Here is a 21,562-nt window from a genome sequence, read left to right as displayed (position 1 = left end):
CCCAAAATGTGATTTTTTTTTGTTTGTTAAAGATTGCGCCATAAACACCTTTCTTACGGTATCACAAGGTATACAGATTTGTAATCCCTGTATTATAGTGTCTCTCCAGATTATCTTTCATTACACAGCAGTACATTGAACAGAGTGCACTAAACCCACTGCTGCTGCTTGTTGTTGAAGTTACTGCCACGGGATAAAGATAATGATGATCTGAAAACAAAGATTTAAATTATAAAGACAACTGTAAAAGTCATGTTGGGATTGGAATGTATCGGGAATCTTTTTGGATATAAAATATGATAGCAACCAGTCTTTCATATCTATACCAATTGCTATCATGGGGTCCATTCCCTTTTAGATGCACACACATACAGTCTTAAATTCCCAACATATCTATTTGTATTAGCTGGGGATGATTTAAATGTTGGTTTACCCAAATTAAAAACATTCTCCTTTATTTTCTCATATTCTGGCCATACAGAAATGTTTGGTTTTGTTTTGAGATGTCTGTCTGTCAGATTTATGCCACCCCAATATATTAAGTTAATTCAATTTCATTTGTGGGACTCGCATTATTTAAAAATGATATTTAAAAACATTCTGCAGTCATATCTCAACCTGGAAACAGTGTTATCATTACTGAATAGTTAGTTTACAGAGCTCCCTGTGAACAGTCATTTGGTCAAACCAACCTTTCTTCTTGATTGATTTCTATTTCCTATTTTTACAACCATGGGCAAATAAGTTCCATTATTTCTGGTGAGCAGATGATTTAAGATTGCCTGCTGTAATTCTCTTTTTTATTAACTACGGTTTGTCTGTTCTGACTTCAAGATGCTACCATAAGCCCCTTGTTGTTTTTGCTACATGCCTGCATTATGCATATGACATTCACATCTTGTCTGTTTCTCTCTGAACGTCCTTTCCCTCAGAGCTGATTGGTGGGACACCCAGTCTGAAGATTAACCACGGCTCTGGGACGCTGGTCCTCCAGTTAACCAATAACGTCGGTGTGACTGACAGGCGCTGGCACCGCCTCGATGTGCGGAGCAACAGCAAAGTAAGAGAAGCGATCCCCATTAGCACCTCAACACGTCTACCCGAGTGTAGGGATATGTCAGATTAAGATACATGCTGTAATATATCCACATGTGCAGCAGCAGTGACCTCTCTCCGTTCTCCCCCGATCTAAAGGAAGTGCACCTCACTCTCGATCGATGTTCCAGTGCGATTGTCATGGAGACAGAAGGCGTGGACTCATGGGCAATGACAGAAGACCGCTCATCCTGTGAAATCCGCGGGGTCACACCCAACAGGGACAAGTAAGATCAATGATGCAGTGGATCCAATGTGACCAGCAGTGTACAATATGAACAACTGAATCCTACAGGGTGTATAAGTACCTCATCAGGGGATAACTAACACGCTGTATGTATCATCATTTAGAATAGATACACGGTACATACAGTATAGGTGTAGGAATAACTGAGTGTAATGTGTGTGTGTCTTTTGGCTTGAGGTAACCAACAATAGGGTTTAGAAATCCTCCAGAGGTCCTGCTGGAGTTTTTTTTGCAGTTGCATTTGTACTAATCTTCTAAGGATTTGTTTTTTCGCTGTTTATAAATCCAAAAGGATGCCTGGCCCATGGGGTCAGTGTCTTTCGTGCCCGATGTCCCCAGGGGTAAACACATATAGCAGCATTAGTAGTCACAGCACAGCACTTTGAAAGGTGCTAAAAGTGAAAGATTATAAATGAAGGTCAATCTTTGCATACATGTGACATCTAGGTACACTGCTTTAACTTTATGCAAGGAATACTAAAGGGTTACCTCTATTCTACCATATTAGTCTAGTAGTGTTTTAATGATTTAGGTGTGCTGGCATGCAACACTACACAAAATACATATTATTATTACATTCTGTATTATTTTTTTAGGATCGAAAGATTAGATAACGCAGTAGCAATGAATGTGTAATACAATTTGGATTAGGTCCTAATATTTAAATGATTGATTAATATTTATTGATTACCTGATTAATAGTAATTAGCAAATAAATAACAGATGCAGATAAATTGTCCGTTTATCAAATATTAAATAACTTTGTCAGTTGATTCGGCTCATAAGTATCCCCTGACAACATGCACAACCTAGTTGGAGGATCTTTAGCATCTTATATTCCCTAAAAGTAATAATTTACAACCTTAACTGCTTATGATCTTTCAAAATAAAATAGTAATGTCCTTCCCTCTGGTTTTATTTCAAGAAATACGCATACTCAGGCAGTTCTCGAGGCGTGAGTTGTGTTTTAAAAGGTGTTAATCACCAGCTGCATGGAATCTGTTACTGAAATCAAGTCGGGTCGTGGCTCAGACTGTTGTGAGCTCACAGTGTTTAATTCCTGTCCTCTCTGGAGGGGAGAAACTGTTAATAAAATCCTCAGATATGATTTTCTTAAAATGCCAATTAATCCGTCTGACTTTGTTTGTGTACATAGTCACAGCTCAATTTCTTTCCCCCATTGCGGGCTGGGCCTGGCACTGTGCTGATTGTTTTGTTTTAGTAATTAAGCTAAGAGTTGATGAAGTTTAACTATGTACATCAGGGCTTTACGACTGCTATTCATTTGAATAACTTACACAAGAGAAAACCATTAACCCTGATGCCTTGTTTTCCTATTAGGTCATATAAACACTTGTGTCATTGAACATGTATTTAAGCTAGCATTGAAATACATTGAGTTTTTTATCTCTTCAAGGCAAGAGAGTGTGTGTATTTATCGTTTCAGGTAAATACAATTTATACATGCATTTATTTTCACAATAAGGGAAAAATAAATGGAATAAGATGTCATATTTCTTTGGGAGCGGTAACAGTGATGACACCCTCAGCAGGAAAATAAACCATGAATGTTAACCTTGACGGATTATAAGGAGTGTGTTCCTTTTCCTGTGCTTGCGTTTCTTTATATATTGAGAGCTGCGCTATGAATTCTAACCTTGGGAACCTACATGGTGGCGTTTCCTTTTCTGTTCTTCTGTTTATTTTCTATTGAAAGTTGCTTTTATTTCCCAGGTACCTGAATGGAAGTCATGTACTGCAGCTCGGAGGGGTCAACCAGAACATATCTTACGAATACCCCCAGCTGCAGCACAAACACTACACTGGATGCATAAGGAACCTGCTCCTGGACAGCAAGGTATTGTGTGGAGCAGGCAGTTAAATAAACACACAATGCCCGGGGACTGTTTATAACATATGTTGTAGATAAAGAGATTTCTGTATTGAATTGTAATTCTATTGATTTGTGTTTACCTGTCTGGATGGCTGACCACATACAGAAGGTGCTGGGGGATCCATGTGGTTGTTTTTACACCTGTTATTGCAGATGTGCAATATATACTTTTACAAAATAGTTTACAAAAAGGAACGTTATAAAAGAAGCATTCAGATTATTTATTTAAGCACTACCAGAACACAACAAACTAAATATATAGTGCTATATCCAGGATTGTACTTAAAAATGCCCTGTGGTGTCCTTCTCAATATAGTTTCTGTTTTAACGTTTCTCACCAAAGAACATGGTGGGTTTTATTGGGTCACAGACCTGCATTGTTGCTTGCTGGTAGAGATACACCACTTTAATACAAACAGTTGATGAGTCTCATATATCCGGTCACATTTACACCATTTACATTACGCACACAGTGGCACATGGTATCATCACAGCCAAACACAAATATTGTTGTCATATTTAACTTTTTCTGTGTGATTGTAGTAAACATGCGTGCAATTTGTAACACAGTGCTTCTCAAAGTGTGGTCCGCGGACCACTGATGGTCCGTGAGCGCCCCCTAGTGGTCCGTGAGTATATTGGTACAATTTCACATTTTAAATAAATTAATAAATTAAAGTTTTACGCACTCTCGCGGGAATATCTCCGCAATGGAGCGAGCTTAAGTTTCACTTTCGATTGTATGATATAGCCCAGCGCAACACCTTCATCAAACATGTTGCCACTTGTTTGTACCATTTTCGGCGATTTGTAATCTGTTCTAGAAAAACAATGTGATTTTGGATATTTGTGGAGTTAGGTGGTCCGCGAGTGTTTTTGTATTGGTTAAGTGGTCCTTGGTATGAAAAAGTTTGAGAAACACTGTAACACATCCAAAATAAGCCTTGGAGGAACAAACTCCCAAAAAGATTTGACAACAAGACAGTCCTCTAACTTGGTGCAGTCTTAGAGAAATCCCCTGGGAGGGATAGCTATCCCCAAATTGCTCCCATTGGCTAATCTACAGTATTAAAGTGTATGCCAAATACCATGTCATGTCATTTTAATATCGTTAAGTAAATGGCTTTGGTGGAGCTAAATGTATATACTTTACATAATGCTGGATAGAACATTCTCTAAGCAAGGTGATCCTAGTTGTGAATGTAAAATCTTAATACAAAATGAGTAGTTACTATAGCTGTCAAAAGTACAACATGTTGTGAAATGTGGCATAAAAAGTATAGTGGTGTGACAGCAGCAAATACAATTTGAATTTCAATACAAATTACTCTTACTACGTTACTCTGTAAGTTAACGGCAGAACTTACTTGCGTATATACATACTGTACATAGCATATCGTGACGTTACTTTGATTATGTACCCTGCTATACCATGTATGCATGGTGTATAGTTCTTCCTTTCTCATACTTCCTTGTATTCTTGTTGTATATAATATAGCAGACATTCATAATGTATTTAGTATTCTGGTAAATGTTTTACATATTTTTGCTGCTGCGCCACTGCAATTTCACTGTGTGTGGTAAATCAATATGCAATGTATCATTAAGCAATCAGCAATCACATCGGTTTATGGTATCCTAAATTGAATGATAAGATACAATTTTCTTTCTCAATCTGCAATCACATCTCCATTCACTTACCATTATTGTAAGTACAGAATCCTTCCATTCTCCTCCGGTGACTGAGTCGTATTTGTTTCTTCTTCTTCTGCCACTCAGCTATACGACCTTGGTTCCCCGGCTGAATCCTCCAACACTGTGCCAGGCTGCTCTCTTATTGATGACCACTGCACCGACATGGAGCCCCTGTCCTCCTGCGGCAAGAGGGGCTACTGTCATGGAGAGTGGGGGTCCTTCAGCTGCCTGTGTGAACCTGGCTTTACAGGGCCTCAGTGTGATCAAGGTGAGAATAACACGTTTTGTTTTTTTAATTGACCACAAAGTTTTCAGGGGAAGAACAGTCAGATCTCAGTGGAGTTGGGGATTTTAAAACTCACAAAGTGAATCCATAGGGGAATATTCTACCTTCCCAAACGTCACTTTTCTGCAGTGTGAAGATAACCTCGCCTTACAGAAAGTGCTTCTGCAGAACAGCAAGCCCTCACTGCCATATCCTCGCGCATTTCCCACATGACAGCTGAATTAATTGAACAAGCCTTGTGTGTTTTTGATTGACAAGCTGTGCCAGAGTTCTCCTTCGACATCCGGAGCCACGTACAGTTCCAGCTCTTGTGGTCGCTGCCTGCGCGACGGACCAGGTTCCAGGTCGGGGTCCGGACGCGTGCTACCGCAGCTGTCATCTTCAGCCTGCTCTCCCAGGAGCAGCATGAATACCTACACTTAGAGGTGAGTAGCGGCTTGGTGCTCCACACCACCTTGACAGCTCTGATTGTCTTCTCCGTAGGCCTTAAGATGATAATTCGGGCCCGGACAATGATTTCGGAAAACGCTTGTCAGGCTGAGAGTGAGTAATATCAGGGTTGGAGACATATGGGTGGATACTGAGGGGGCCGGGTGATTGACATATGTATGTTCACGACAAGCTCTTTCAGAGAGTCTGAAGAATACTGCTATTGAGAGGCTGCTATTTAAGAAATTAGGTCTTCTTTATTCAAGGTTATTTCTGTGGTTAATGATTCAATATGGAAAGAATGCAACTGTGTGCACTGTAATTTAAGGAGAGAGTGCTCTTAAGTGAAGGTCAGATCCCATTGCTCTGAACTTGAGGGTTTTGACACAGTCTGTTTCGAGTGTCAGGCTCAAAGACATGTCTGCAGTCATGCTGCTCCCTTTGCCACCAGCTCGGAGTGGAGTGGTGCTCACACTGAGTTTCTTTTCGAGACAAGTCTACCTCACTTTGCCAAACCTCCATAATAGCACGCCTGACACCTTCTTGAGTGGATTTGAAGCCAGTGTTTCGTCAAGGCCTCTCTTGAGTGACAGGTCGAGTGTAAACAGCACCTGGAAGTAAATGGCTCTGTTAGGACTGTCATTGGTGTTTTGGCTAACTCACAGGTGCAGCTGTTTGCGGCACACCTGTCTCGTTTAGGGTAACACGGATCTGTCTTTGAAAGCATCTTGTCTTTGCGCTTGTTAAACGTTGGACAGCTTTGTGTAAAAGCATCGCCCTCATATCTTGTTCTTCTATGGGTCTTTACTTCATGAGGAAAAACAATGTTGTCCCCTTTCCCTTGTTACAGTCCCCGCAGTGACGGGGAGAGGAAAAGGCTGTAACCCTCACTGTGTGCTGTCTGTGAAGCCTTTCTGTGAAAGCCTCTCTGGAGCGGAGCTGCTGAGCTGTATAAAACATCTGATGTCTGTTCCGGTTGTCTCAAAGTTCTTAGAAATACTTTTTTTGATTTTTTTGATTTTGATATACTTTATTAATCCCCGTGGGGAAATTGTTTCTCTGCATTTCACCCATCCTAGTGTTAGGAGCAGTGGGCAGCCATTTTGAACAGCGCCCGGGGAGCAGTGTAGGGAACGGTGCCTTGCTCAGGGACACCTCGGTAGCACTTGGTCTTGCCGGGACATGAACTGGTGACCTTCCAATTGCCAAGCCAAGTCCCTATCGACTTCGCCACCACCGCCCCAATACTTGAGCCTAAGCCTGGTGTGTTTGCCGACAACAAGCCCTAATTTAAAGGGCTGTCTCTTTTTTTTTTCATATGGGTAGATATGGGATAGAGTGCACACTGAATAAATAACCACACTTTCACACAGAGGTTAGCAAGGGCCAGCTGGGTATAAACAACATGCAGCTCTCCAAGGAATATGGTGTCTCTGTAAAGAACAACATCATCTAATGCTCTGTGAAGGGTTTTTTCGGGGAGCGACTGGCATGCTCAGCTTTGGCAAAGACCAGGACCCTTAAGAGCAGTAACACTCTACAATCATTTACTATTTTGGCTTTAAATGTGATTTGAAAGTTCTATAGAAATGCAGACTTCAGGAAGACACTTTTTGCGCCTAATGGTGATTGCATAGATCTCTGGGGGCGCTGCAGAAAGTTTGTATACTCAGATTTTTTCCTGAGTATTGATTGAGTCCTTTGTTCATTTTTTGTTGAGAGCAGGATGAGGCAGACGGGAGAGCAACGTCAGCTTTTACTGTGAGAGTGTGTCCAGTGGGGGAGAAGCGTTGAGATGCCCATACTGAGGGAGCAATAGTTAATGCAGGCTGGGCTGAATGTGAATTATCTTGCCCCACTGTTTCCAATTAAGCGTTGGACATGTACAAGCAGCAGTTATGGGAGCCCCTCATTGGTTGGGTCCATTGTGTTCGCTCATCCTTAACTGCTGTAGATAATTGTTGTTCCTTGTGTACCTTCCCTTCGGGATGGCTCCGGCTCCTGCCACACAGTCATGTGTGCGGCGGCGCTGCAAAGCATCATAGCTGCAAAATTGCCTGAATTAATTTTTGCCACTGAAATTGTCATGCCATTTTTCTGGCAGGTTCACCACAGAGGGTCTGTTCTTAGTAGATACATTCACATGTTTCTGGAGCAGCTGGCCTACTTCTTATGATGTTGTTATGTTGAAGATCTGTTGTGCCCATCATCAATATGGCAGGAGTCCAGGTCAGCTGGATTAGAATGTGTGACACCCTCATATAACAATTTGTATTCGCTAAGGATTGATGACAAAACATAGCAGCTTGTTTTAGTTTTAACAATGCATAAGTCTTCCAAATGAAGCCTAGTACTAAATCCATAGCCCATCTATAAAAACATATTTTATTATTTCATAGGTTTCCTGTTTTAATGCTTGCATTTCAATCAGCAAAGCTTCGCTGTGCTTCTCAGGTTTTTCAGGGTCTACTCGCTGTTTTCTACAACCTCGGGGATGGAGACTACAACCTGACACTGCCCCACCACCGCCTCAGTGATGGAGAGTGGCATGAGGTGGAGCTGGATCGGTACGGCAGGGAGTTCACCCTGCGACTGGACGGGGGTGGGGGGCGACTAGAAGTCACAGCCTCGCCTGGGCGGAGTCACGAGATCATTATCGACCCCTCCGCCGTGATGCTCGGAAACTCTTTTCCCTCGGGACACAACAGGAGCTTCCTCGGTAGATGGATACTTACGTGTTTCGGTTTAATGAGACTGTATGAGTGGAAGAATGAATTAATGTTGAGCGGAGAAAATCAATGGATGAGGTGAACGATCAATATATTCATTGGCAAATGAGTGGACTCCACAGCTACTTGTATACCTGTTAAAGATATTGAACATATACATAATTCAGTGCTTATCCTTACCGCAGACAAAATGGTTGGATCCCATAGTTTCAAGCAGATAGAAAGCGAGATAGTGGGACTGAACTGTATTTAAAAGATGTGCTAGACATCATGCGTCCTGCAGAGTGAGCAAACTAACCAGCAGAGAAGATATCCTTCTAAAAAGCAGAAAAAAGAACTCCATACTGACAGCTTGGCCTCGGGCTGTTTGTGTATTTTCTGCGATTGTGCGTCAGTCTGCAGGTGTTTCAGCCAGCGCGTGTGTGTGTGTGTGTGTGTGTGTGTGTGTGTGTGTGTGTGTGTGTGTGTGTGTGTGTGTGTGTGTGTGTGTGTGTGTGTGTGTGTGTGTGTGTGTGTGTGTGTGTGTGTGTGTGTGTGTGTGTGTGTGTGTGTGTGTGTGTGTGTGTGTGTGTGTGTGTGTGTGTGTGTGTGTGTGTGTGTGTGTGTGTGTGTGTGTGTTTACTCCACTGCCATGTTGAAAATAGCATAAAGAGATCTCGCCTGAAGACTGGTGGTTGTTGGCATTGTAAACTCTTTTTCTTACCCTCCCGTTCTCTTTTTTCCCCTCTGCCCACCAGGATGTTTGCGAGATGTGAGGTTCAACAGCCGCTCCTTACCTCTGGGTGAGGAGCCGCCTTCAGATGGGCTTCAGGTGGTCACCTTGCAGGGGGTCTCTGCCGGCTGCTCTTCAGACGCCTGCAGGAATCATCACTGCTCCCCTCCCCTGGTCTGCGTGGACCTCTGGAGACACCACGAGTGCAGGTGCTGTAAATAAATACAGAATGAATAACCCGGCGTGTTAATGGCGCCTTACAGTATGCGCATACATCGAGAGACAAGGACTGCAAGGCCTCTCTTATATTAAATTAGGAACACCAGCAATGAGAAAACCACAAGGCAAATACACTCGCACAGTACTGTTACTGAAGGTAGATAGAATAATAATAACCTTTCGGGGAGGAACTTTAAATGTCACTTAACACATTCACAACATTAACAACTGGTCACGTTAGGTTGAATGCTATTTATTATAATTTGTCAGGTATAAACAAACTCTGCATTTTTATGTGTGAGTTTCCAAAGCATCATATGACAAACAAAATAAATTCCCCAAAGAAAACAAATCATGTGTGACCAGATTGCATGGTCATTGAAGCAAAGATAAAATGGGAAACAGCCTTGAAAGAAACAAAGATAAACAACCATGTCACTATTTAGTGATGAATCATAATAATGATTATGATATTAGACTTCATGTTTTTAGAGGATTTTCTTAAACGGCTTTACATTGAGACAAATAACCTAAAACAGATTAAAAAAAGAACCCACTCATTCTTTTATGTATTCATTTATTTAACGGGACATTGCGTGTCATTTTTCATCTGTAGTCCCTGGACAGATTGTGTAAATCAACCTAAAACACATTCCATTTTAAACAAGTAAATACAATCAAATAAAAACATGCAACATACATTACTGGAATACTTAAATAAAAACTAAAAAGACAGAACAATAAAACAAAACTAAAAAGAACATGATCAAACACAGGCAGTGTAGACAGCCAGTGGTGGTGAGGAGCAGAAGATTGTGTCAGTGTTGGCAGAGCTGATTCCTCACTAACCAGGTTCTGAGTTGGGATTTAAATAAACTAAATGATAAAAACAAACAACAAATTATTAATAGTGTCTTTTTTCTCAAATTAAGTCTCGTAAAGCTTTTAAATAAGATAACATTTATGAAAAAAATGTAAGCTGTAACTAATGTTTATTTTTGTGTGTTTTATGAATCATTTCATAATGACTAAGCAGATTAGGTTTGAGTATTTGTGCATCAGTGTATTACAATGTGAGTCTCCTGCAGCACCCTTGAAGTGTCCACCAGGTGGCAGCTTGGCTGAGCTCAGCCCTTACTCGGTGTGTCTAATCACGTCAACCTGAGAGAACAGACTATAGCAGCAGTGGCTGTCACGGTCTCGGCTGCCCCTTTAAACTCTGCAGGGCCACTGAGTCCCCTGGCTGTGAATGTAGGACTCTGAAACAGCGTGGGACTTTCTACTGCAGTTGGATATCCATATTCTGTGATTGCTGCACAGCCTCAGGTCACACAGCGCCGAGAGAGGCAGGGGGCAGCAGGGGTGAATGATGTTCAGGGAATGTTTTGTACAAACATACTGTGGGACTTCTACTGCAAAGCCAATCCTAGCTTCTCAGTTCCTTTCCTCATTTGTTTTATCTCAGTACAGTCAACGCTAGAACCTTCTAAAGCATATCTTGAATCTCATGTAAGAGGTGTTACTCCTGAGGGATTTGTTTGTACACTGACAGCTTAGGTGACCTAACTCTCATCATGATAGAAGTCAATGCTCTTTTTATCTGACAGTTTCCCCAAGTGTCTCTTTGCCTTACACTGCCATCTCTCTGCTCAGGTGCCCTCCAGGCCACATCACCAAAGAGAGCTCCCTTGGTAAAGTGTGCGTCTACACGCTGTGCGCCAGCCGTCCCTGTCGCCATGGCACCTGCGTGGCCCACTCTCCATCCCGCTACTCCTGCCGTTGCAGCGAAGGCTACAAGGGACGCCACTGCGAGGTGACGCTCGCCATGTTCCACAACGTGGACGGAAACAGCCTCAGCCTCAGCTCCATGTTCGCCATCAGCATCTGTGTCTTGGCCTTTCTAGGTAGCTATGTTGACTATGTCATCTTCTACCTGTGGTAACCGGAACTCGTGTCCTCATCTGTTCTTATGTTTCTTAAATGTTTTTTGTTTTGTTTGCCATGTTCTTTCTTTTTCATCTTCACTGCATTGATTTTCATCTTGTCTTTCTATGTGTGTTCTTGTCTTCATGGTATAATCATTGCACCATGTCTGTAACATCTCCTGTTTTATTTGTTTTCCACCCCGGTGAAATCTACATACATATATCTGTTAGCCTTGTTGATCTCTTGAGTTGTGGCAGGATGTGATTTCTCCATGGGTTGTTGGCGGAAATATGAAGCAAAACTGGAAGACAAGCAGGGAGGGAAACATTGTATGTCTTAATTTGTGATTCACGGGGAAGCTGTACAAGTCCCCAGAGAACCGTGGAGTTCCTTTATGTGTTTTTCTATATTCTTCTTCTGTGTTCCCTGTCTCTTCCAATGTTACGCTCTGACTTCAGAAGTCAATTTCCCTTACCGCCTTACTTTTTATCTGTCCAACTTATTTTATATCCCACTATCCACCCATTTTACTTCCTTGATATATTTTTTTCAGATTTTCTTTCACATTTCTGTTTCCCAAGCCGCCCTAAATGTGTCAATACTGTGCACATGTACACTATTTGAAGCTATTTGAAGGGAAAACTTTGTATTGTCTCTTACCTTATTCAGGTTATTTCTAGAGTAAGAATTGGGTTAGATAGGGTTATACATTGGTTATGTTCTGTCTCATTATAATATTACTAGACACACACGGGATAGGGTGATCAAGGTAATCTATAAAAACCTTATGTGCCAAAATGCTAAAAAGTTGTAGCCGTTCATATCAGCTGTTTGTCCATTTTGTATTTCTAAATGTATGCTAGCTTGAGGATACTCCACCATTTTCTGCTATTTACATTTAAATTATTACTTCAGCATATATATATATTTCTAGCTACCGACTGAGAAATATGTTTTTAAGATGAAGTAGGTGGTCATGTTGGAAAGCTGGATTTTCTACAGCCCTTGAATGTTTGTTGAGGAATGTAATCCTTAGAAAAATAAAGCGATTTAAAACATATCTTAATGTTGAACTAACTATAGTCTCACAACTAAATGAAAAATACTGGGAGAAAATATTAAATTAATATTAAAGCCTCTGTATGGCGATAACAAACTACAACAACAAACCATGTTTAATCAGATGTGTCATGTCATTATCTAAACAAGACAATTCTAAAAGCAAATTCAGATTAATAAAGAGTTTATAATAGTGTGAAAAGAAGCAGGTGAGAGCAAAAATTATTTTTAAAGTAAAAAAACAGGATTGTCAAGCCTTGGGTACAGTATGTGAGTTTTAAGAACCTCATGGAAAAAGCCTCCCTTTGAAGATTTTGACTTAAAGGATGATTTAAGGCTGCTTCCTAACATGTAAGAGGTCACAAGTTCAGAAATGTATACCAGAGCCCGATCTCTGACTGCTTTATGGATGAGGAGTAGGGTCTTAAAATCTTTGAGGCAAAATGGTATGAATACATGGGTAAAATTACGTGTATGTACTGTAGTACTCAACAAATAATTTGGGATACATTTCTTTGTTGAAGAAAGCACATTTCAACTACTTTATTTTTCCCAGCATCAATAAGTTAATTCAATCCGAGGTAAAGCGAAACACTGCTAGCTAGGTAGCTGCAATAGTATATCTGTTTAATATTTATGGAGACATTGTATATTTGTTTACATTTTGTGGGGGGAAAACACATTTTATAATCTGAAAAGGTGTTTTAAAGCTAAACCTGAATCTGAATGAAGCTAATAGCTATTTTTCTTCAAAGATTAATCTTCTATTTGATTTCCCAATGCATCAACACATGCATTTTCCAGAGCTTTAGATCAGCAGTCTTAGTCTAAGGTTTTTCCATTTAAAGTGTTTTGTTTTTTTAAAGAGAAAAGCTGAAATGAAGCATGGACTGGTTGCTTGTTAAATGCTGATTACTTGGTTAATGTGTGAGCTTAATGTAGATGTAGATAGTCTAATACAATTGCACAGTTGATGGTGTAATAAACTGTGGTAAAATCTAATAGGATTAAGATGCAATATCTGCCCACATCTGCTGTCAGCAGGGCCCTGTTAAATGTATATGCATCGATATCTCTACAGAAAAGATGAACTGTCCCTTTAGTTCAGTGTTAAGGCCGAGGAAAAGGATGGGTTAATTATGTTAGTTTAAGGCATTACGGCTATTATAGTAAAGGAAATGTGGTTTTCTGGTCCTCACTAAGATTGAAGGAGGAATGTGTGTAAGTGGCTTGCATGTTGCTGCGCTCACTGCCGTCTGTAGGGCCACATCACTGTTTATGAGTCTTTCTGTCAGAGACAGGCTTATAAAACGCTTGGGCAATTCACTACACTGTCCCTGCCTCTATAACTGACTCAACGTTCCCTCCAGGGCATGTGGCTAGTATTGGGACATCAGTTATGTTGACACTTGAGAGTGAAACGCATAAAGCGGTCTTCAATATTTGATAATGAATTCAAAGATGATAAAGTGTGTCCTTGGCATCTTTCATAACAATTCATGCTTGCATGCTAACCAAAGAAAAAGGTGCATTCCATTTGAAAAGGTTTCGCCCGCTGTTGCAAAGGCATTTATATTCAAGGCTACAACTTTTCACCTCACCAAGAATCACCGTCTGTTCCGTAATATAATTCAGATTGGAAAGAGCTGTCTTTGATGACTCTAATTACATTTTCACACCTTGGAAAAAAGAGTGAATAAAACAAGCTAAACTATTCTTTCTCTCAAACTGAAAGCAAAAAGAAGAGCTGGTTTTACCTCAGGATAAAATGCTCTGAATGTGGAAACAAGAGGAATCCGGCAGTTGGATGAACAGGTGGTTATACAATATGGAGCAGTTTAATGATGGCCCTCCTCACCACAGGATCCACTGCATAAGTATGCTCTCTCACTCTGCACTAAGTAAGGCTGCTGGCCGGGTGCTAAATTAAAGGGGGATTCCTTCTCTGCCTCAACATGCATTAAAAGTTAAAATGATCATCCATTATTAAGTTCAACATAAGCCATCACGGGCCGACCAGAATGTCGAGCGTGTGCTATTGACAGTGCCAGATGATCTGAAGTCTGAGCGAAACTCATTAGTCCGACATCAAATCTGACATTATGGCTTTTGAAGAATGGAAGAAATTAGCTGTCCATATGGTCCGTGTGTTAAGCGATCATGTAAAGTGCCTGTACTTTTCATTCCCTGAAAGATTTATAAATAAATTATTTTCTCAACTCTTTCCCATCTCTCATCTGTCTCGTTTCCTTCTGCTCGTTCATCATATTGTTTCTTTTCCCCCCTATCCTCCCATTGATGTTCGTCCTATACCTCGCAGCTCATTTTTTCTCATTAACCTCAGACTGAGAGAGGCAGTTACGGGGTTTAGTGTTTTTGATCAAGTGGGTTGTAGTTGTTTACTTGGCGCTCATTCATAATGCACATTGGAGTCCAGTCTAACATCATAATACCCTGCTCATGGCAACGGTAACAGGGCAGAGAGGCAGCAGCGTTATGGATTGATGAATGACTGAGATGTTTGTTCTCCACCCTGAGTGATATTGATCTCGCTGGAATGTAGCTGCACACACACACATACACACACACACACACACACACACACGTACAAATCTGGGCAGTTGAGGTTGCAGGCGTACGTTTTTCGTATAGATATGAGGCGGTGTTAATAAGGGTTGAGGTGAGCGCAGGACCCTCGGAGCAGGTAATTTTGGGGATGAGAAGAAGCGCCGCCTTGTGCTTGGCACCTACCTCATCGAGATTCTGGTGTTTTTCTGCGAGGGCGCTCCGGGCACAGCGGTGAAAGGGCCGGATCAGCTGATCAATACAGCCCCCCCCTCCGCCCATACTGAGAATGGCCAGCTCAGGAACGAGGAGGGACTCACACTCTCTTTTCTTAAATAATTTCAGAGCAGCATTACAAATAAAAGTGCAGGAGCTGAAGTGGTAAATATGTTCCAGGCAGTGAATAAATAGAGATGATGATTTTTAATTGAGATAACTTTTTTCTCTGAAGCGAATATCAGCTCCCGGGGAGTTGTTTTTCTCTCTTTGTTTATGAATACCTGCCTGTTAGTGTGACCCCAAAGAGCCGTCGGTGCATTCTTCTATTTCGAAGCAATTACTTAAAAAATCCAGACTAATGTGATTACCTTGCATTTCTCAGAAGATTTCCAATTAAACTGCTACTTAGCGCGCACCATATAAACCATTGTAGTTTAAATGGATCCCATCGACTGTGAGAGATAAAAGCTAGGGCCAGACACGGGCCAGAGAGGGACTGGAAAACAGCAACCGTGAGAGACTTAATGAGAGGGGAAGAGAAGAAGAAAGACAGAAGGAGGCTCCAATACTGAGAGACAAATAAAAAGAATTACGGAGATCAAAAAAAGAAAGGGTGAATGAGGAAAAAACAGATAGTGAAGAAGGGAGACGCTGAAAGAGGGATGGCAGATGGGAGAAACATATTGGTTGAGATTAATGGACTTTAAAGGTCAGTCCACCATGTTGTATAATTCAGCACACAATAGCTGTGATTGATGTGTATGCTTTAGGACCTTTTCTGCTCGGCTCACGCTGCATTCCTCTCCACATTCAGCAGAGCCACCAAGGCTTAGAGTTTAAGCTGGGAGGAGTATGCATTCAGTTAATAGGTTCCAAAGGAGCTGCGGTCTTTGATAAGACAGGAAACAGAGATGCAACATCAATGGGAATAGGTGGAAAGGTGCTGCCTCTGTTTCCATGCATGCTCCATTAGTTTGTCTTAACTATGGTAAGTGCATCTAATACGTCTAACAGGACAAATTAATGTGATGGAAAATCCATTTAGTATGTATTACCTATTTATTTAAAAAGGATGTTTGGTGAAGGATCTATATTCTCATCCTACAGCCAGTGCTAAGTATGTCAGTGTTTGCATCATCACTCTCCCCGCTCATGTTGTCAATTTCATTTACATCCAAAGACGTGTTTTTCTGCTCAGCATCTCCTTTTAATTATGTGTGTGTGTGGGTGTGTGTGTGTGTGTGTGTGTGTGTGTGTGTGTGTGTGTGTGTGTGTGTGTGTGTGTGTGTGTGTGTGTGTGTGTGTGTGTGTGTGTGTGCGCTCCCGCTGTGTTAACCTGCTCTCTGGCACCCCTCAGTGTTGATGCTGGGCCTGTTCCTGTACTCCTGCTGGAGGAGACACAAAGGTCTGAAAGAAGGTGTGTACCATGTGTCCGCGCACCATGGCGAGTGGGAGGACATCCGAGAAAATGTGCTCAACTACGACGAGGAAGGGGGAGGCGAGCAGGACCAGGTAAACACACACACACACACACACACACACACACACACACACACACACACACAGGTGTTTACTACTGCACAGGCAGGGAGAGTAAATAAACAAACATTCAAGTGTGTGGATCTAGTTGGAAATATCCACCAACTTCTTATTTGTTCCTTGCAGTATTTTGTTGTCTGTCAGTGTGTAATCGATGTATATGGTTCACAAACAGTTAACTTGTTATTCTTATTTAGTTGGAATACTGTTAGCAGCACGAAATTCTTTATTATTCCGCCTGTTATTTTGGCCCTCTTCTTCTCCCACATTCCACATCGCAGAAACTCCTTTCAAACATCAAAACGTTCAGCTCGGTCGGGAATCGATGGCTATTACTTTTTTCATTCATAACTTTCATAATTCCAGAGATATAGCCCATAATTTATCACATTTTAACTTTAACATTGCGCAGCTCGTTAAGGCAGAGTGCGTGATGTCAGAGTTAGAGTGGAGGACAGTTTGAAATGTGCCTTCTCGTAGCTTGAAAAATGACAAATAAATAAGCAAAAATAATTAAACAAAATGCCTCTTGAGGGCATTGAAGTGACAACAACTTTCAACAGGCCTCCATTAAAGCCCATTGTAATTTCAGGCTGATATTTCCTCACAGCAGCAGCTGCACACCTTTAGTTAAACTGCCAAAAAGGCCACATTATTAACCCGAAAATACACAAAAATTACACTTCAGATACTCAACTTCCTTGACATGCTTCACGTTTTCAAATTTCACAGATATCTGTTACGGTTCTTCGACAAAACGTTCACATGTAAGAGGTTTATCCCTCATTCAGAACAATGGAAACCTTTGATCTCTGGACACCTCGTTAGCTTAAATATAAACACCTGTGTCATGGAACACGATGATGTCATAACTCCAACTGACACGTTCAGAGCAGCAGACTTCAGATAATGGTTAAAGGTCCTGTCCTCAACAGCTCTACGTCAATTATGGGGTGTCATCATATGCCGTTTCCATGGAAGATCAAGAGGGCGATGAAGAGGAGAGAGAGAGGGCGATCAAGAGAAGAGAGAGGGCGATCAAGAGAAGAGAGAGGGCGATCAAGAGAAGAGAGAGAGGGCGATGAAGAGAGAGAGGGCGATCAAGAGAAGAGAGAGAGGGTGATAGAAGAGTGAGAGGGTGATCAAGAGAAGAGAGAGAGGGTGATCAAGAGAAGAGAGAGAGGGTGATCAAGAGAGAGAGGGTGATCAAGAGAGAGAGGGCGAGCAAGAGAATAGAGAGGGCGATCAAGAGAAGAGAAGAGAAAGAGTCAAACTAAAGTGGAGACATGGCTGAAACCCTACAGTGAAGTGTTCTCCTGTGAGAGGGCGATCAAGAGGAGAGAGAGAGGGCGATCAAGAGGAGAGAGAGAGGGCGATCAAGAGAAGAGAAAGAGGGTGATCAAGAGGAGAGAGAGGGCGATCAAGAGAAGAGAAAGAGGGTGATCAATAGAAGAGAGGGCGATAGAAGAGTGAGAGGGCGATCAAGAGGAGAGAGAGAGCGATCAAGAGGAGAGAGAGCGGGCGATCGAGATAAGAGAAAGAGGGTGATCAAGGGAAGAGAGGGCGATAGAAGGGTGAGAGGGCGATCAAGAGGAGAGAGAGAGGGCGATCAAGAGAAGAGAGAGGGTGATAGAAGAGAGAGAGGGTGATCAAGAGAAGAGAGAGAGGGTGATCAAGAGAAGAGAGAGAGGGCGATCAAGAGGAGAGAGAGAGGGCGATCAAGAGGAGAGAGAGGGCGATAGAAGAGTGAGAGGGCGATCAAGAGGAGAGAGAGAGGGGGCGATCAAGAGGAGGGAGAGAGGGCGATCAAGAGGAGAGAGAGAAGGTGATCAAGAGGAGAGAGAGGGAAATCAAGAGAAGAGAAAGAGGGTGATCAAGGGAAGAGAGGGCGATCAAGGGAAGAGAGGGTGATAGAAGAGTGAGAGGGCGATCAAGAGGAGGGAGAGAGAGGGCGATCAAGAGGAGGGCGATTAAGAGAAGAGAGAGGGTGATAGAAGAGTGAGAGAGTGATCAAGAGAAGAGAGAGAGAGGGTGATAGAAGAGTGAGACGGTGATCAAGAGAAGAGAGAGAGGGCGATCAATAGAGAAGAGAGAGGGCAATCAAGAGAAGAGAGAGAGGGCGATCAAGAGGAGAGAGAGAGGGTGATCAAGAGAAGAGAGAGAGGGCGATCAAGAGAAGAGAGAGAGGGCGATCAAGAGGAGAGAGAGAGGGCGATCACGAGAAGAGAGAGAGTAATGTGATGTATAACTCCTATGAAAATGTTCAAAAAGTGCTCAAACTTCGTGTGCTAACAGTCCAGCCATGAAGACATCTACGGGACAGTTTTGAGATTTCTTCAAATGCCGTTGCCACTGTTTTCTCATAACTTCAGTGAAAATGCTCCAAACGGCCCAACACTTCACAGGTTTGGTAACGATGCAGCCATCAACACATATAAGCGTATTATGGGATGTCATCAAATGTCGTTGGCATGGCGACAGATCATTCGCCATCAAGTTAGTTCAAAAGTTTGCAGTTCAAATATTCTGCTGCTTTTCCAAGCCTTTTTACTTTATTTTCTTCTCTCATCACACATTCAAGCCCCCAGTGTTCATGTATCATTTCAATCTAAATTCTTCCCTTTGTTCTTACACATTACATTTCAGCATAGCAATTCAGAGTCAGCTTTTCAGCATAAAGCATTCCCACTAGCAATTTCTTCAGGAATTACATTCTCTAGTTACATTATATTTTTCTCTCTGCAAAATATAAACACTTCTCATAAAACAGTTATATGGTATAATGTTTTGAATGTTCAGAAAGTTTTAATAATGAGCCAACCTTGTAAAAACACTTTGAGCTATTGAAATCCAAGGGGTTATACATGTATTAGAATGAGTTAATTTATTATTGAAGTGAGGTTGCTTCCCTGAACAAAAGAGCCATTATGCATTTTATTACATTATATTTTTTGATTGGTCGACTGGCGCCTTGATTTTGTGTTTTCCTTTAAATAAATAAAGACATTTCCTACATAAATTGCTGCATAAAACCCCCCAATGGAATGAAACGTACCATCTTGTAAACATTGCACTGCTTTTAAGTTATGATTTCCATCTTGTTATTGGAAACGTTTCAGGGCATTGTGAAGAAGATAAAGAATCAAACGGAGACATTTGAACGGTGTTTGTTGTGGCCCTGAAATGATAATCAAATATCAGCTCTCTGGAGATCTGGGAAGCCAATTAGCTGAAATTAAGCAAGTAGACACCAATAGCTGTTAATGCCTCTGTTTTAATAGTGCTGGTAATAGCAGTTTCCACCCCCCTCTGCAATCAGATAATTAATTACTTGGCTGATCAATGGAGCTGTTGATGCCAACATCTCTTTCTAACACGCTGGATCTTAGTCGTAGTCTGAAGCTTCATTCACTGGCAGAGGCATTAACTTAGTTTCACTGCTCTGAGCACTTTCATGTGGCAGTGTTGTTTTTCATTATCTTTTAAACCCCCCCCAAAAAAAAGATTGCAAAGGGGGGAAAAACGTCTGCTTTTCTCTCTGTTGTCTTCCAGAACGCCTTTAATATGGTGGAGCTGCAGCGCTCCCTCCAGCCCAGCCCGGCGCAGTCGCTCCGCTACAGTTACCCACAAAGCATCATCTCCTACCCACAGACTAAGCTTCCCCAGGACAACAACAAGAAGGGGGTGTCTAATGGGAATGGCAGTGCAGCTATAGCTCTGCGCCTGGCCTTCCCCCCCTCAGAGACAGAAACAGAAACACTGCCCTCCCCTCTGATCTTCCGCCGCTCCCACAAAACCCTCTCCTTCTCCAGCCAGGACTTGGCCCGCTACCTGTGTGAGGTCATCAGGGACATGGAGCACCCGGGGGAGCTGGGCACCATGACAACGCCACGCCGCCCCAACGGAAAGGAGCACGGCCTGGCGGCGGTGCGCTCCCTCAGCTCCCTCAGTGTGGCTCAGTGCTCAGAGGTCAGAGTTCAGGCCCAGAGCGCCCGCATGGACAGGTTCAAAACCCTCCGAGCCGTGGTCAGCGATTTGAGAGGAGACTCCAAGACTCCAGAGGGCAAGAAAGACTAACTGAAGGAGAGCAGGGGGCAGCTGAACTGCGAGAAGAGCGGGTGAGGCTGCACTCGCTGAAAACGAACTGAAGGTTGCAGAAAAGCAACACCAATCAGAAGGCTTTGGTGGAATTCCAAAGGGAGGTAATTAAATGTGAAATACTCAGAGACTGGGAGGTTGCCCAGGGTCTATGTGAAGTCTGCTATAAATGTACTGTATTGATGAAACTTTGAACATTTAAGTTCTTTGATATAAAAAATGTTTACCAATGAATGATCAGATGTGATGTATTGTTTACTTGGCATTGCACTGTACAGTATTTACTCCACAGAAAGCACTTTTCAAGAAGTGCCCAGTGTCAAAAGTATCCATGTCATAAAGCTCTCTAGAGTAATGTCTGCAAGTAAGACTGCAAATGAGCTTCCTGCGAGAGAAGCGGGATCTTGTTGCCGTTAATGATCATGAAATCATTTATGTGGCAAAACTGATTTTGTTTCATTTGTATTATCCTTTTCCTTTTAAATAAATAATTATCTTTGATAATATTTCAGGCTTGATCTTGTTCCGACACCAGTTCGCATTAGTGATCGTTAAATATCTCGTTTTTGAAGTTCAAGAACAACTTTCATCATAAATGGGGTTTTTTTTTATGAAGACGCTCTGGAGAGACAAAGTAATATCTTATTACCTGCACTTGATTCATCTTCTACATATTTCCTGTCTTCCTTTATTCCTGGTGATTAGGATGACTAACTGGAACAGATCTACTCTGCTAACTATTACCAGCAACAAGAGCCTTTGATGAGAAGAGCTAAGTCAATTTCCAGGATTAATCATTCATGTCCAGAGCCTTCTGACCTGAGCTTCTGGGAGTCTCCTGCATGAACTC

The 21,562-nt window shown here is 42.0% G+C and overlaps 1 protein-coding gene across 1 annotated transcript in view; it reads left to right on the top strand.

The window, feature by feature from the left end:
• Positions 1 to 21,135, top strand: part of LOC117447603 (neural-cadherin-like) — a 109,343-nt gene extending 88,208 nt beyond the window's left edge. The window contains exons 24-33 of the mRNA XM_034084369.1: positions 933 to 1,060; positions 1,195 to 1,322; positions 3,077 to 3,200; positions 5,016 to 5,199; positions 5,476 to 5,642; positions 8,101 to 8,365; positions 9,113 to 9,296; positions 10,960 to 11,210; positions 16,433 to 16,587; positions 20,167 to 21,135. Of these exons, the coding sequence (XP_033940260.1) occupies positions 933 to 1,060; positions 1,195 to 1,322; positions 3,077 to 3,200; positions 5,016 to 5,199; positions 5,476 to 5,642; positions 8,101 to 8,365; positions 9,113 to 9,296; positions 10,960 to 11,210; positions 16,433 to 16,587; positions 20,167 to 20,691 (2,111 nt within the window). The 3' untranslated portion in view covers positions 20,692 to 21,135. The remainder of the gene's footprint in view (positions 1 to 932; positions 1,061 to 1,194; positions 1,323 to 3,076; positions 3,201 to 5,015; positions 5,200 to 5,475; positions 5,643 to 8,100; positions 8,366 to 9,112; positions 9,297 to 10,959; positions 11,211 to 16,432; positions 16,588 to 20,166) is intronic.
• The last annotated feature ends 427 nt before the right edge of the window (positions 21,136 to 21,562 follow it).

Source organism: Pseudochaenichthys georgianus, chromosome 6 (assembly GCF_902827115.2).
Source record: "Pseudochaenichthys georgianus chromosome 6, fPseGeo1.2, whole genome shotgun sequence".
Taxonomy (NCBI): Eukaryota; Metazoa; Chordata; class Actinopteri; order Perciformes; family Channichthyidae; genus Pseudochaenichthys; species Pseudochaenichthys georgianus.
The sequence above is the reverse complement of the archived record's forward strand: the minus strand, read 5'-3'. Positions and strand labels throughout refer to the sequence as shown.